Here is a 13,950-nt window from a genome sequence, read left to right as displayed (position 1 = left end):
AGAACTGAAGGCAGGACATATGGGAAAAGTTTTGACCATATAGATACCAGTAGTGATGAGGATGCTTACCTGCAGCACTTCCACTCCATCACCGTCAGTGCAAAATGCATGGACAGCATCATTAAGAGACCTAGGATGAGGCCTACACAACCCTGAACATCAGGCCACCCCACCTAAAGTGTAAAACGCACTACACCCTACAAATGAAAATCGACTCTGAGGCATCAGGCAACACTCTGCCACTGCAAACTTTCTAGCAGATGTATGGCAAATCTCAAGAAGCCCTGTCCATCTTAAAACCCTGTCAACACATTAAACTGACCTCATATGGAGGCAAGCGCATCTGATGCTTGGGAACTATTAGCTTCCCATGTCAACACAAGGACTCGGAGTGGACGAACACATTGTTTTACGTTGTAGAAGTACCAGGACCTGCAATCATGGGGCTCCCAACATGTGAAAGGCTGAGGCTTATCACAATTCATGTTGACACCCTCAAAAGATGCCCAGCTGCACCCATCATGTCCATCACCCAACTGATGTCTGATTTCCCAAATCAGTTTGACAGGATAGGAAATTTTAGTGGGACTGCCAAACTCCTACTGAAGGAAGGTGCCGAGCCTTTCATTGACCCTCCATGGAAATGCAGCATCCACCTCAAGGATAAAATAAAGGAGGAAATCAATAGGGTCATTGAGGAAGATATGCTCATAAAGGTCGAAGAACACACAGATTGGTGCTCCAGCCATGTGTACAGCACAAAGAAAGATGGGTCACTCCAAATATGCATGGATCCACAGAAGCTTAACACAAGTCTCAAGAGGTGCCCACACAAAATACCCACCATGGAGGAACTGAACCCAGCTTTTGCAAAAGCCAAAGTATTCAGCAAACTTGATGCCAAGGCTGGATACTGGTCGATACACCTGGATGAAGAGTCACAGCGCTTGACAACCTGCAGGACATCTTTCAGACGGGTATGTTGGAAACGCTTACCATTTGGCCACAACATCTCCCAGGATATTTTCCAAGCAAAAATGGACCAAATCCTAGAAGGCCTAGATGGTATGGCCAGTATTGCTGATGATGTGGCAGTATTTGGCCAGAACGATGAAGACCACAACATCAATCTATGCTAACTCATGACCCGAGCAGCTGAAATGGGTCTCGTTTTTAACAGCCAGAAATGCTTTATGAAACAGCCACCATATCTTTTTTTTGGAATATCTACATCCCTAATGGCTCCATATGAGGTCAGTTTAATGTGTTGATATGGAATAAAGAATGTAGCAAGTTATTCAACTCCTCATCATTCCTTTGGTCGGTGGTGATCTGTTTAAGATCAATATTATCAGTAGGCTGAATGGCATCAATGTGCATGCACTATAATGTGTCGGCGACAACATTCTCAGTGCCTTTGATGTATTTGATATCTGAAGTGAACTGGGAAATGTAGTCCAAATGACGAGCTTCTCTGGGTGAATGCTTGCCGGGTTTGGCGAGCAAGGCATGCAATAGCAGTTTATGGTCCGTAAAGAGCGTGAAGTCAGATCCTTCTAGCATGTAACGAAAATGTTTGACCACACAATAAGCGGCTAAAAATACTCTGCCAAAGGTACTATATTTGGTCTCAGCATTCTGAAGTCACCTGGAGAAAAAAGATAGTGGTTGCCAAGGCTAGGGGTATGTGTGGGTGGGGAAAAACCAACATTGTCGCAGCTGCTAACGCTTCTTTTACTTTGTTGAAGGAGTGTAATTCCGGTCCATTCAAGGTGATCGTCTCATTTTTTTCTTTTTGTTCCTGAGTACATCCGTTAAGGGCTGTGCGATTTCGGCGCAGTGAGGAACAAAATGCCTGTAAAAATTTATCAACCCGAGGAATTCCCGAAGTTTATGAAGGGAAGTGGGAGGCGGGTAATCAACAATGGATTGGACTTTTTCTAGAAGAGGGCAGATACCCTCCGAATCAATTAAATGTCCCAGGAAAGAAAGTGAAGAGACTCCAAACTCACACTTGCTAGAGTTGATGATAACACCGTATTCCGACAATCTATGGAACAATTGCTGTAGATGCTGCATGTGTTTGCTCTTGGATGAACTCGCTACGAGTAGATCATCAATGTATGCATAACAAACAGTAATCCACATAAGACTGTGCCTATAAATCGCTGGAAAGACTGGCCAGCATTTCTCAGTCCAAAGGGCATTTGTAGAAACTCAAAGAGTCCAAATAGGGTAGTTATAGCAGTTTTGGGTATATCTTCAAGGTCCACAGGAATCTGATTGTACACACGGACGAGATCGATTTTGGAAAATATCGATTTACCATGGACAGTGTTTGAAAAATTCTGGAGGTGAGGAATGGAATAATTATCCGGAGTCATGTGACTGTTGAGTGTTTGATAATCTCCGCAAGAGCGCCAGTCGCCTGCTGACTTTTTGAGCACCATATGGAGGAGCGATGACCAATTACTGCCGGAAGGTCGAATAATGCCCAAGTCCAACATGTGCTGAAATTCTTGCTTGGCAACTTTCAGACAATCAGGTTTGAGTCTGCATGGGTGCGTGCTCACAGGAGGCCATCTGGTTTGGATGTGGTGGGTAACATCGTGTGTAACCCTATCGTTGTTAAAAACAGGACGAGTTATATCAGGAAAACCTTTTAAGAGATCTGTGTATGAGTCCGTAGCATCCTTCAATATGACTGAACTTATTTCCATCGTTCTATTAATCTTCCCTTGCACAGTAAGTCCAGTGCTATTGTCGATTAATTTGCCGTGCTTGACGTCCATAAGTATGCCAAAATGATGCAAGAAATCTGCTCCCAAAATTGGAAAGGGCAGCTTTGTGATAGTAAAAATCCATTGGAAGGTGTGTCAGAATCCTAGGTTTAATGTTAACGATTTCTCTCCGACGGTCAGAATAGACAAGTGATTCATGGCTTATAGACAGAAAGTCAACTGGGGTCGTTTCTCTTTCACCAATTCCTTGGGGATTATGCTAACTTCTGCACTGGTATCAACGAGAAATTGTATACCAGTGTTCTTGTCCGTGACATAAAATATGTGACAAATATGGTTTCTGCCAGGGGTATCGGTCACCCCTACCGCCTGGCCTGGTTGTTTTCCGCTTACTTATCATTTTTCACGAAAGAGCAAGCCTTGCGGCATCAGAAAGCCTTTTCGCCATAATGCGCGTGGAATTGACACAGCCTGTCACCATTTCAACTGTTACTTCGCTGCCAAGAATGGTCCTGTCTGCTCGGACGCGGGTATCTACTTAGTCCGAGCTCCATATCACGAATCTGGTCACTCAGGTTTTGGATTAGTTGGGCCTGTTTCTCCAGTTCTTCACGGATATCTGTGGAGGTGACTGAGGTCTCAGGAAAAGAATCCTTTGAGACCTGTGCATGCACCGGCACTACGGAAACCATTTTTGATTTTGTCCGCCAACTCCCTGACCAAGGTGGTGCCTTTGGAAGACGCTAGTATCATCTGAATACTGGATAGCAACCTGCTAACAAATAATTGTTTGAGGATGGATGTCTGGCTGTAAAGCGCTTTCACTCATTAATTGTTTCATCCCTCTCAGTAGTTAAGATGATTTTCGGTCATGAAGTTTCTCCTTGATCAGCAGTTGCTGGAGACGCTTTTGTTGGGAGTTGGTCATTCTTCTGATTAACTCCGACTTAAAGGTGTCATAAGAAATAGATCCTGGGGGTTCCATAATCAAGTCGTAGACTTCAGCCATCACCTCGTGCATGAGGGCAGCCACCACGTGGTTCAGCTTAGTCAATTCGCTGTGAATTTGTTTAGTGAAAAACTGTGCTTCCACGTGGGCAAACCACAACGTCGGGTCATGTGTCCAGAAAGGCAGAATTTTGAGAATGGCTAGTATTGCCATTGTCACCGTTGGGAATCACTGTCTATAGTTGTCGAACGGTACAAGGTAACGCGAATAGGTGAAGGTTAGTTCTATATCTGTAATTCAACTTGAAGAAGAAAAACCCTGCATAGATCCGATGAGTGGTATTCTTTCAAAGCCACCCTAGCCTGTGCCGAGAGAAACTGTTAAGTAGTTTGGAGGTCTTTAAACTGCCAAATTAGAAATGTCCAGCTCCTCGCGTGTTCTACCAAAGTCTGACAAAAGGGGTCACCAGTGAAGAGAGCTGCTCGCCATTCATCGGCCACCGCGTGGTGTTAGTGTCGCCATGCAAAATGACGGACACCTCCCTTAAAATAATTTTTAGAAAAATAAATAAAAATAAATAGTCAGACTTGGCATAAAAAAGGAAAGTGTAAAATTATTTGCCATTTTTTTATGTGCTACACTCATATTGTTTTTAGTGTCCATTGGTCGGGTAGAGTGAACGAAGGAATCCTTCTTAACTGGGTAAATGTTTTTTGTGTTAAATTTGAAGAGAAAAAGTGAGGAATTAAATGTCTCTTTGGTGAAGGCAGTTTGTGTAGAACGTGGAGCGGAGAGATAAGGAGAATTATTTTTGTTCCATTTGGGAGAACTATCTACTCTCTTGAGGTGTTTTTGATGTAGTAAGAGCGCGTGCAAAACGACGCAGTGGTGAAGAACACATCTCACTTCATCAAGATTCCGCCAGAAAAGAGGAAGAGAGACAACTCAAGTTTGGCGCCACATGTTTTTTTTTGTCCTCTTTATGGGAACTCTCCAGAAACGGTGACACATCAAAAGGTACCTGTCAAATTTTAGTTCCAGGGTAGACGCTACATCCCTTGAGAGAGAAAGAGAGAGAGAGAGAGAGTAGAAAGCAGAAAGCGAAGCCACATTTTTTTAGGCAAAAAAGGCCCAGAAAAAGGCCAAATTGAAAATTAAAGAAAAATTGACTATATTGTTTTTAAGTTTGTTTTTTTTCTGTATTAATTTTGTCGTGTTTTCTTGGCAAAAACGTTACCTATAAAAATGAAACTGAAAAATATGCTTTGCCCCTCCCCCTCCAAGCATATTTTTCGGTTTTAATTTAATAGGGAACGGTTTTATTTTTAATATTCAGGCAAATAATTTCATTACAATACATTCTACAGTTTAGATATTTTTAACATTGTACAAGAAAACGTTAAAGAATATTTAGTACTATTTTAATATTAAATAATTAAAGGAAAAGGGAAAAGTTGGTAAATTTGTAGATGAGAATTCTAAGGTGCTCCAGTCCCCTAAAAATCACAGATAGATCTACTTTTTTAGACAATTACATTTAAATATCTTGAAAAACCTGGGTGAAACAATTATTTTAGAATTTAGAGTGAGAGATCAGTCTCGCATATTAATTTAACATACGCTGATCACTCATTTCTAACATTTTAAGAGCATATAACCAGAATTTCTTCTGCGAAAGAAGATAAATTTTGTTTTTTACAAGATTATTACCTTAAATTATTTAAATGCTAGCAGGACCCGTTAACTGGTGTTGCCCAGTGGAAGCATGCCCCTCCCCCTCTAAAAAATTAAAGTATAGTTATTGTTGCCCAACCCTCAATCTCCTCATGCTAAGAATGGCTTTCAGAATAGATACACCCAACCTCCCCATGTTAACAACGGCTTTCGGAATAGATACCCCAATCTCCCCATGTTAAGAACGGCTATCAAAATAGACACCCCATTTTTTTTTGGGGGGGGGGGTCAAAATATTTGTCCCAAATAGTATAAGCCAAAAAAAAAATTGGGGGATGGCAGTGTCAGTCGGATAGAATTACGAGGGGTGTGTAATAAGTAATGTCCCTGACCCACTACCACTGACCTGACCTGACTACATAGGAACCACCCAGAGTTATGCACTTCTCCCATCGTTTGATGCAGCTCTGGAGACCGTTTTTGTAGAACATCCCAGGTTGGTCCTCCAACCACGACGTGACTTCAGAAATCAAGGCTGCATCATCTGGGAAACGCTTTCCTTTCAAAAACAAATTCATGGCTGGGAAGAGGTGAAAGTCAGAGGGTGCAAGGTCAGGAGAGTAGGGAGGATGGGGGAAGATTTCATAACCACACGCCCGTGCTTCTGATCTGGCGACATGCGAGTTGTGGACTGGAGCGTTGTCCTGCAGGCGGAGGGTACCTTTGCTGATCTTGCCCCGCCTCTTGATTTTGATAGCTTCCCTTAATTTCCTCAAAAGTGAAGCATAATAGGCTCCTTTAATTGTGGTACCCTTTGCCAGGAAATCTGTCATCACTACTCCGTCCTGGTCCCAGAAGACTGTGAGCATGACCTTGCCAGCGGAGGGCTGCACCCTTGCCTTCTTTTGAGGTGGTGAGTCAAAGTGCTTCCACTGCATTGACTGGGCTTTGATCTTTGGATCATAGTGATGAATCCATGTTTCATCCTGTGTAATCAATCTTTTGAAAAACTTTGACTCATCTTCTTGGTACATCTCCAAATTCATCCTCGAGCACTCAACGCATTCTCGCTTCTGGAATGGTGTGAGCAACCTGGGAATCCATCTGGCAGACACCTTATGCATATGCAAATGGTCATGAATGATAGTTTCCACAGACCCTGTATTAATCTTAACATCTTGAGCTATTTGGCGAATAGTAATGCGCCGATCTTCCAAAATGGCGGCCTCAACTTGACAGACAGATGCCTCATCAATGGCAAAAGGGGGGGGGCGACCAGGTCTGGGAGTTGTTTCCACAGACTCCCGGCCATGTTTGAATTCACAATGCCAGCGTTTTACAAGGTCATATGATGGGGCATTATCACCACAAGTTTCTTTCATTTCATCAAAAGTCTCCTGTGGTGTGCGTCCTTTCAAATACAAAAACCGGATCACTGCTCAACATTCAACAGGCTCCATTTTGCACCTGACTCAGTTCAAACACCTGTAAAACAGAAACCACAATTAGTTCAGAGCTGTAATTTGCCACATAACCGTAGAAATATAAATCATTGCACATGCAAAATTTTAGCTAGATCAGACAACTGGAAGTGAGTCAGGGGCATTACTTATTGCACACCCCTCGTAGATTTGTTCCTCACGCGTATGTACAAATCTGGCGGCCACTGATTTAAATTGCATAATGCAGGTCTTTATATCTCGAAAACTACTTATATCTGCCAAATATAAATGAGATTTTCTCAATCAGCATAGTCGAAAACTTTTACAAGTCGGCATTTAAAAGAAAAGTGTAAAAATATACCTATAAAAAAAACATAAACAAAGGTAATGCATGTGTAGTGTCGATAAAGATTCAGGAAAAAAGACGTAAGCAAAATACTCCACAGGAAGTATAATTTGTCTAAAATCAAACATAACGGCCATTTTGTGAGGGGGGGGGGTTAAAGTATTTGCCCCAAATGTAACCTTGATAATCGTTGTCAGGACACTCACTTGCCAAAAGATGAAAAAATAAAATAGACCAACAAAAAAATTCGGGGGGGGGGGAGCAGTATAAAAGGAAACAAAAAATAGCATCATGTAAGGTTCGCTAAGCCACTCCAAAATCGAAAAATAAAAAATGATACCCTATATATATTTCTTCTTTTTTTTTTTCAGCGTTTGTTTTTGTTTGAGTGGGAGATAGTGTTGTTAATGTGTGCATAGGTAAGTGTAAGGTTATTAGTATTTAATTTTCTGTTTATGAGCATTTATTATGTTTGTATTTGGTTTATTTTTTTTAACTGGGGAGATAAGATTTTTGGTGTATATACCTATTTTTGCCCAATACGTAATTATATCAAAGAGTTTTCTTGTTAATTTATTTGGAACTGATATTTTCACCTGTATATTTTTATGTACAATCACCAGGATAACATTAAGAAGTTTGTGAAATTAAAATTAAATTATATCTATATTTTAAAGTAGATGAGGACCCTCAGCTATTCCTCATAAAAATGTGATTCTACCTTTTTCAAATGATTATGTGTGAACATTGAGAAAAGAAATATTTTATAATTAATTAGTTTCGCATATAAATTAAACAAAATGATCCTCCATTTTCGGGCCATCATAACTTTTTAGGGTAGTTAACTTTTTTCTATCTCTAAGTCTGACTGGCAAAATCGTAAAACCAGATGAAATCGCCTTAAAAAGTAAAATGCACAGAATTTATATCTCCCATAGCAAAAATATGCTCCGGTTTAGCAGAATTTTTTTTTCACTGACTAAAGACAGACTAGATAAAGTATAGTATCAGAACACTTTAACGTAAGTATTGATTCATAACTGGGCCAGATTACGATAAAAAGAAATGTTTATAGGCGATATAAATATTTTTAAGATTATGACATAATTAACCCTTTGGAGTTAGCATCTATTTTAAAAAAAATTATGAAATCTGAAGAAAACACTTAAAATGAGTTAATATGCTAGTATAATCACAGACTTCTAAGATGGTGGCATGATTGAAAGGTAGTTGGTTATTAGCTGAGATGCCACATTTACTTTTAAATATAGATATGATTTATTTTCAATTTACCAAAGTTCTTAATGTTTCTCCTTTCTGCATTGCATCCAAAATTTTCATAAACTCATGAGATTTTTATCTACATCATTCACTCCTGCTATTTTTTTCATATTTAAACAAATTTACCATTTTTACTAGTGCCAATTTTCCCATGTCATTTTTATTGATACAGTTTGTACATAAGTTCCTATTTGTCTACTCTATTTGTTTATCATATTCTTAGAGAAGAATTATTTCAGTCACCACAATACCAAATTTACTCAGGCGGTGGGGGATATCAACTTAAAATATCTCTAAAATATAAATTTAATTTTAGTCATAACTCTGAAAGTAGATTTTGTTTCCAAGAACAATCTATGCGCTATTATTAAGACAAATGTGTCTATTAATCCAATCTATAATTATCGATTTTTAATGAAACTTTTGGGACTTACTCAGGAAAAAGTATAAGATTATTTTTAAACATTTCTTTTAAAATACAATTTTAAATAGGTATTTGAGAGATAGTGTAACAGTTATAAGTTTTCAAATTTCCATAAATTGAAAATAAATTGATTCAATTAATTTCAAAGTACTAGGTTTAAAGAATTCCAAACGAAAAATCCAAACATATTTTTTTTTTTTTTTTTTAGTGCTGGCACCTTAGCTCTGTCCAGTCAGGTCACGGTCACTGAGTTTATCTCCTTTGAAATGATTAATCTCCAGAACAGTTTCATACTCAACTGAACTCTCTAAGAGGTTCGATATAAACATTTAGTAAGTAAGTCTGAAAACAAATTTAAACATTTAGGTGTAAAATTCCTAAATTCCTTCAGTGCGGGGGGGGGGGGGGGGGGCTTAGTCTTTAGAAAAAGATTTTTTTTCCTGATATGACAAATGTTAGCAGATGTTGATTCTGGGGGTTGTTTTTCTCATGCAAATCCATGAATTGAGAAAAAAAGTCAAAATTTTAAAAAAATCTACAAGTTTTGACATCCAAACTACTTTTTAAATGACTTAATTATAACTTTTTCTTTAATAATTACTATAAAAAATTATTTATATAAAATGATCAGAAAAAGGCCAAATTTGAAAAAAAAAACAAACAGAAATTTTGAAGGCCAAACTGCTTTAAAAAAAAAAAAAAAAAAGCCAAATTCGCGAAATTTGGCCTTAAAAAAGCCAACCTGGCCACCCAGAGAGAGAGAGAGAGAGAGAGAGAGAGAGAGAGAGAGAGAGAGATAGATAGATAGATATGAAATAGCTCGTGGCAGGTGCGGCCACGATATGCGATCTGATTGGCTAGAACCGCATGCACGCGGATAAATACATTGTAAATTCTTGAAAATCGCCAAAAGAAATTAAATGCATGTTCTTTTACGAATACGAAGTTTTTTTCATGTTAATGGCAAATAAATAGAAAGAGAAATAGTTTTTGTTTATTTTTCGTGTGAATAAAAAGAAAATGTATAGAGTACGTATATTCGGATAATAAAACGGGGTATTATTTTTTTGTTGCGTACGAATCTTTCGTAGATTAGAGTATTTTTATTTATTTATTTAATTTTTTTTTTTTTCATAGAATTTCTGAAGTGTAGGTGGCATGTTCTCCTCCCGAATAAGAAGGCCTTGTCTTAATTACTTAAGAGGATTTACTAAACGGAAAAAGAAAAAAATAGACAATAACAAACAGAATATAACGGTGGACAGTTTATTATGAGTAGAATTATCATTGAGAACTAAAAAGGGGGTGTTATTACTACATTTATATTTTATGCTAAAAAAGTATATATATACATACATATAAATGAAAAACAAGGATAACTGAAGAAAGATACGAACCTTAAATCGCAAAACCAAATTTGTTTAATCCGGCTCTACGACGGAAACTATCTTTGTGCAATTTCCATGGATCAGTACTATGTTGGGCAAATCCGTGGTTCTTCGCCTGCTACTTTGTCTAATATTTCTTTTAGTGAGTGTCAGTGGACAATTATATTTATTCCAAAAGAACTGGGGCCCCCACGACGTCAAATATGGACATTTTTCCGAAAAGGAACGATTACGGATGTTACAGATGGTGAGGGAGATGTTCAACTTCGGTTATGACAATTACATGAAATATGCCTTCCCCAAAGATGAACTGAATCCGCATACATGTCGTGGCCGTGGGCCCGACTATGATAATCCGTAAGTTTGCCTTCCACATCATATAAACCTAACCTTATTTAACAAATAGCTGTACCTTGCCCGGCGTTGCCTGTGTGTCTTTTATGTTCATATTTTTGTTGTTGTTGTTTAAATAATCATGCCTTATTTATTTTTACATAGCATTTTGAACGTTAAATCGGTACTTATATAGATCCTCCACTATGTACTTATAACTAACTATATGGGGTAATATCCATTGAAAGCGTACGGTGGTTATATGAGAAAATAAAGCTGTGTACGCATTATAAATGTTTCTTTTCTGTGTCTTATGTTATACATTAGTACATCAGGGGTCATTTCGAGGTAAAAGTTTGTTTACTGCACCCATCTGAACTAGAGAAAATCATGATTTAAATGTGTATGTCTCGTCAAAATAACTAACGATAAATATCTAATATGGCCGACCAGACGGCCAGACGGGTGATCAAAAAGTCAGATCGAGCGTACCGGAAAACGAAATAAGACCAAATTGACAACTGGCCTTTTTTTAGTGGTTTTTTTATTTTTTATTTTTTTTTTTTTTTGCTTGAACTTTGCGCTTTTCGGATTATTTGGTTATGTTTTATTTTCGTGGTGGATATTTGGGGGGGGCCGGGGGGAGGATTTTTTTTTTGTCAGAGATTATAGTTATAGGTAAAAACATTAGAAACACTTCAAACATTGGGGAAGGCACTTAAACCATAAAAAATAGCGGTAACATAAATGCATAAGCACCAAAATTGTTTTTGTTTTGTTTGTTTGTTAAATCCGGCTAAAAAAACAATAATAAAAATAAAAATAAAAAATAATCCGAAAACCACAAAGTTCAAGCCAAATTGAAATTTTTATTTGTTACGTTTGAATAAAAAATAACTATTAAAGCAAAAACAGTCGTGTCGTGTTCTCGTCGAGTAAGTTTTTTTATTCAAGAAAATAAAAGGTACTCATTTTTGTTTACAAGTGCTACTAATCTGGACTTGCACAAATTTTGTTGTTAATGATTACCTATAACTAAAATCTCCCCCCCCCCAAAAAAAATATCCACCAAGAAAATAAAACATAACCAATAGATAAGTAGGCCGATACTATTTTCAGATAATAACTTTATTCATCCAAAATGATGGAGGTCTGAAACATACAATGATATATGGTAACATGAGTATAACATAACAATTCAACTATCTGTTGGTTAAATCTAAGATGTGCTAATGGCTGGATTATGATTATGTAATACACTATCCTCTAACCAAATAGCTGATCAGCGGCTTGGTTCCCACCAGTTTTGGCAAATAACAAATAGGATCCTGAACAGAAGTGTGCGTTCTATCCCAACCATTATCAATGGACCAGCTCGTCAGCATCAGACAAGGCCAAACTATTTGCAAAGAACTTTGCAGCTACTTCTACCCTATGCGACGAAGGCCATCAACTCCCCATATTTCCTCCTATAACACAGAACACGCTAGGTAACATACAAATATCCGTGCATGAGGTCGCCAAGCTAATCAAGAACCTTGATTCCAGTAAAGCAACTGGCCCTGACGGCATCCCAATTATAGTGTTAAAAAAGCTTCAACCAGAACTTGCTCCCATACTTACGAAACTGTTTAAGCGTTGCCTTAAGGAGAAGTTATTTCCATGGCAGATGCTCGTCTGAACTCCAATCTCTGGTCCCCCCTCGCCAATCTTTCACGAAAAACACCCGTCTAGCTGAATCCACTGTGAAAAATTTCCCCCACTCTATATCTGTGCCTAAATCAAAACGCGGATTCCATGAACAAAGCTTCTTTCTTAGAACTGCACGCCTGTGGAACTCTGTTCCGTCTGCCTGCTTCCCTCCGAACTACAACTTGGATGTCTTCAAGTCCAATGTTAACAAATTCCTAATGAACCGCCCCCTTAAGTAATAACCCTTATCACTGAGTGACTTCCGGGCCTTGATAAGTGGTGATCACTGTGTAAAAAAAAAAAAAAAAAGTGCTTTCCGACTCCTTGGAAGACCTCATCAGTTTGCCCTGTATTTAAGAATTCAGGTGATAAGTCATCTCCCTCTCAGTACAGACAAATAAGTCTCCTGTGTGTTATGAGTAAGTTGCTGGAATCCATATTAAATAGAGAAATAGTCAACCATCTCAGCAGAAACAACCTTCTTAGTGACACACAATATGGTTTCCGCTCTGCAAGATCTACCGCAGATGTGCTGACGGTTATATCTCACAGGATTAGTGAATCTCTTGACAAAGGCTTCCTTTCTAGGGTAATTGCTCTTGACATATCAAAAGCCTTCGACAAGGTATGGCATAAGGGTCTACTTCACAAGATTTCCAGCTACGGTATAACTGGAAATGTTTTCTCAATCATTAAATCATTTCTCTCCGATAGGCTCATAAGAGTAGTGGTAGATGGACAAAAATCAGAGGCCTGCAGTATTAATGCTGGAGTCCCTGAGGGGTCAATCCTGGGTCCAACTCTCTTCCTGATCTACATCAATGACCTCCCTAAACACATACTCAAATCATTCGTTGACATCTATGTTGATGACACGACCATCTACGGCAACACATCAAAGGCTGTAAATGACAAAGTTCTCTCTGATTCTCTCTCCTCTGATCTCGAGCGCGTGGTTCAGTGGGGGAAGACGTGGCTGGTTACCTTTAATGCATCTAAAACCAAACTCCTATCCTTACATCATCAACGCTTTGATCCCCATCTGGCATCAATTGTGATGGATGGCTTTCGTCTGGGAGAGGCCCCATGTTTTGACAAGCTTCTGGGTTTGACCTTCACTCCTGATCTGAAATGGAACACATACATCAAGTCTGTTGCCAAGGTCGCTGGAAAGATGGTGGGATCCTTCTACCGCTCCAGAAGATATCTCACTACTGATGCAATTCTCTATCTATATAAAAGCCAAGTATGTCCAAGGATGGAATACTGCTGCCATACCTGGGCAGGAGCTGCTAAAAACAGCCTATCCTGCCTTGACAGAGTACAAAATAGACTTCATGGCTTAGTGGGGGATGCCCTTTTCTCTACCCTGCAACCTCTCTCCCACAGAAGAGATGTTGCGAGCCTATCCTTGTTTTATCGTTATTTCCATGGCAAGTGTTCGTCTGAACTCCAATCTCTGGTCCCCCGTCGCCAATTTTTCACGAAAAACACCCGTCTAGCTGAATCCACTATGAAAAATTTTCCCCACTCTTTATCTGTGCCTAAATCAAAACGTGGATTCCATGAACAAAGCTTCTTTCTTAGAACTGCACGCCTGTGGAACTCTGTTCCGTCTGCCTGCTTCCCACCTGACTACAACTTGGATGTCTTCAAGTCCAATGTTAACAAATTCCTAAT

At 38.9% G+C, this 13,950-nt stretch overlaps 1 protein-coding gene across 1 annotated transcript in view; it reads left to right on the top strand.

The window, feature by feature from the left end:
• Positions 1-9,990: 9,990 nt before the first annotated feature.
• Positions 9,991-13,950, top strand: part of LOC145303640 (ER degradation-enhancing alpha-mannosidase-like protein 1) — a 125,821-nt gene continuing 121,861 nt past the window's right edge. The window contains exon 1 of the mRNA XM_080145200.1: positions 9,991-10,602. Within this exon, the coding sequence (XP_080001326.1) occupies positions 10,334-10,602 (269 nt within the window). The 5' untranslated portion in view covers positions 9,991-10,333. The remainder of the gene's footprint in view (positions 10,603-13,950) is intronic.

This window comes from Euprymna scolopes, chromosome 19 (genome assembly GCF_053919585.1).
Source record: "Euprymna scolopes isolate OS-2025 chromosome 19, ASM5391958v1, whole genome shotgun sequence".
Lineage (NCBI taxonomy): Eukaryota > Metazoa > Mollusca > Cephalopoda > Sepiida > Sepiolidae > Euprymna > Euprymna scolopes.
The sequence above is the reverse complement of the archived record's forward strand: the minus strand, read 5'-3'. Positions and strand labels throughout refer to the sequence as shown.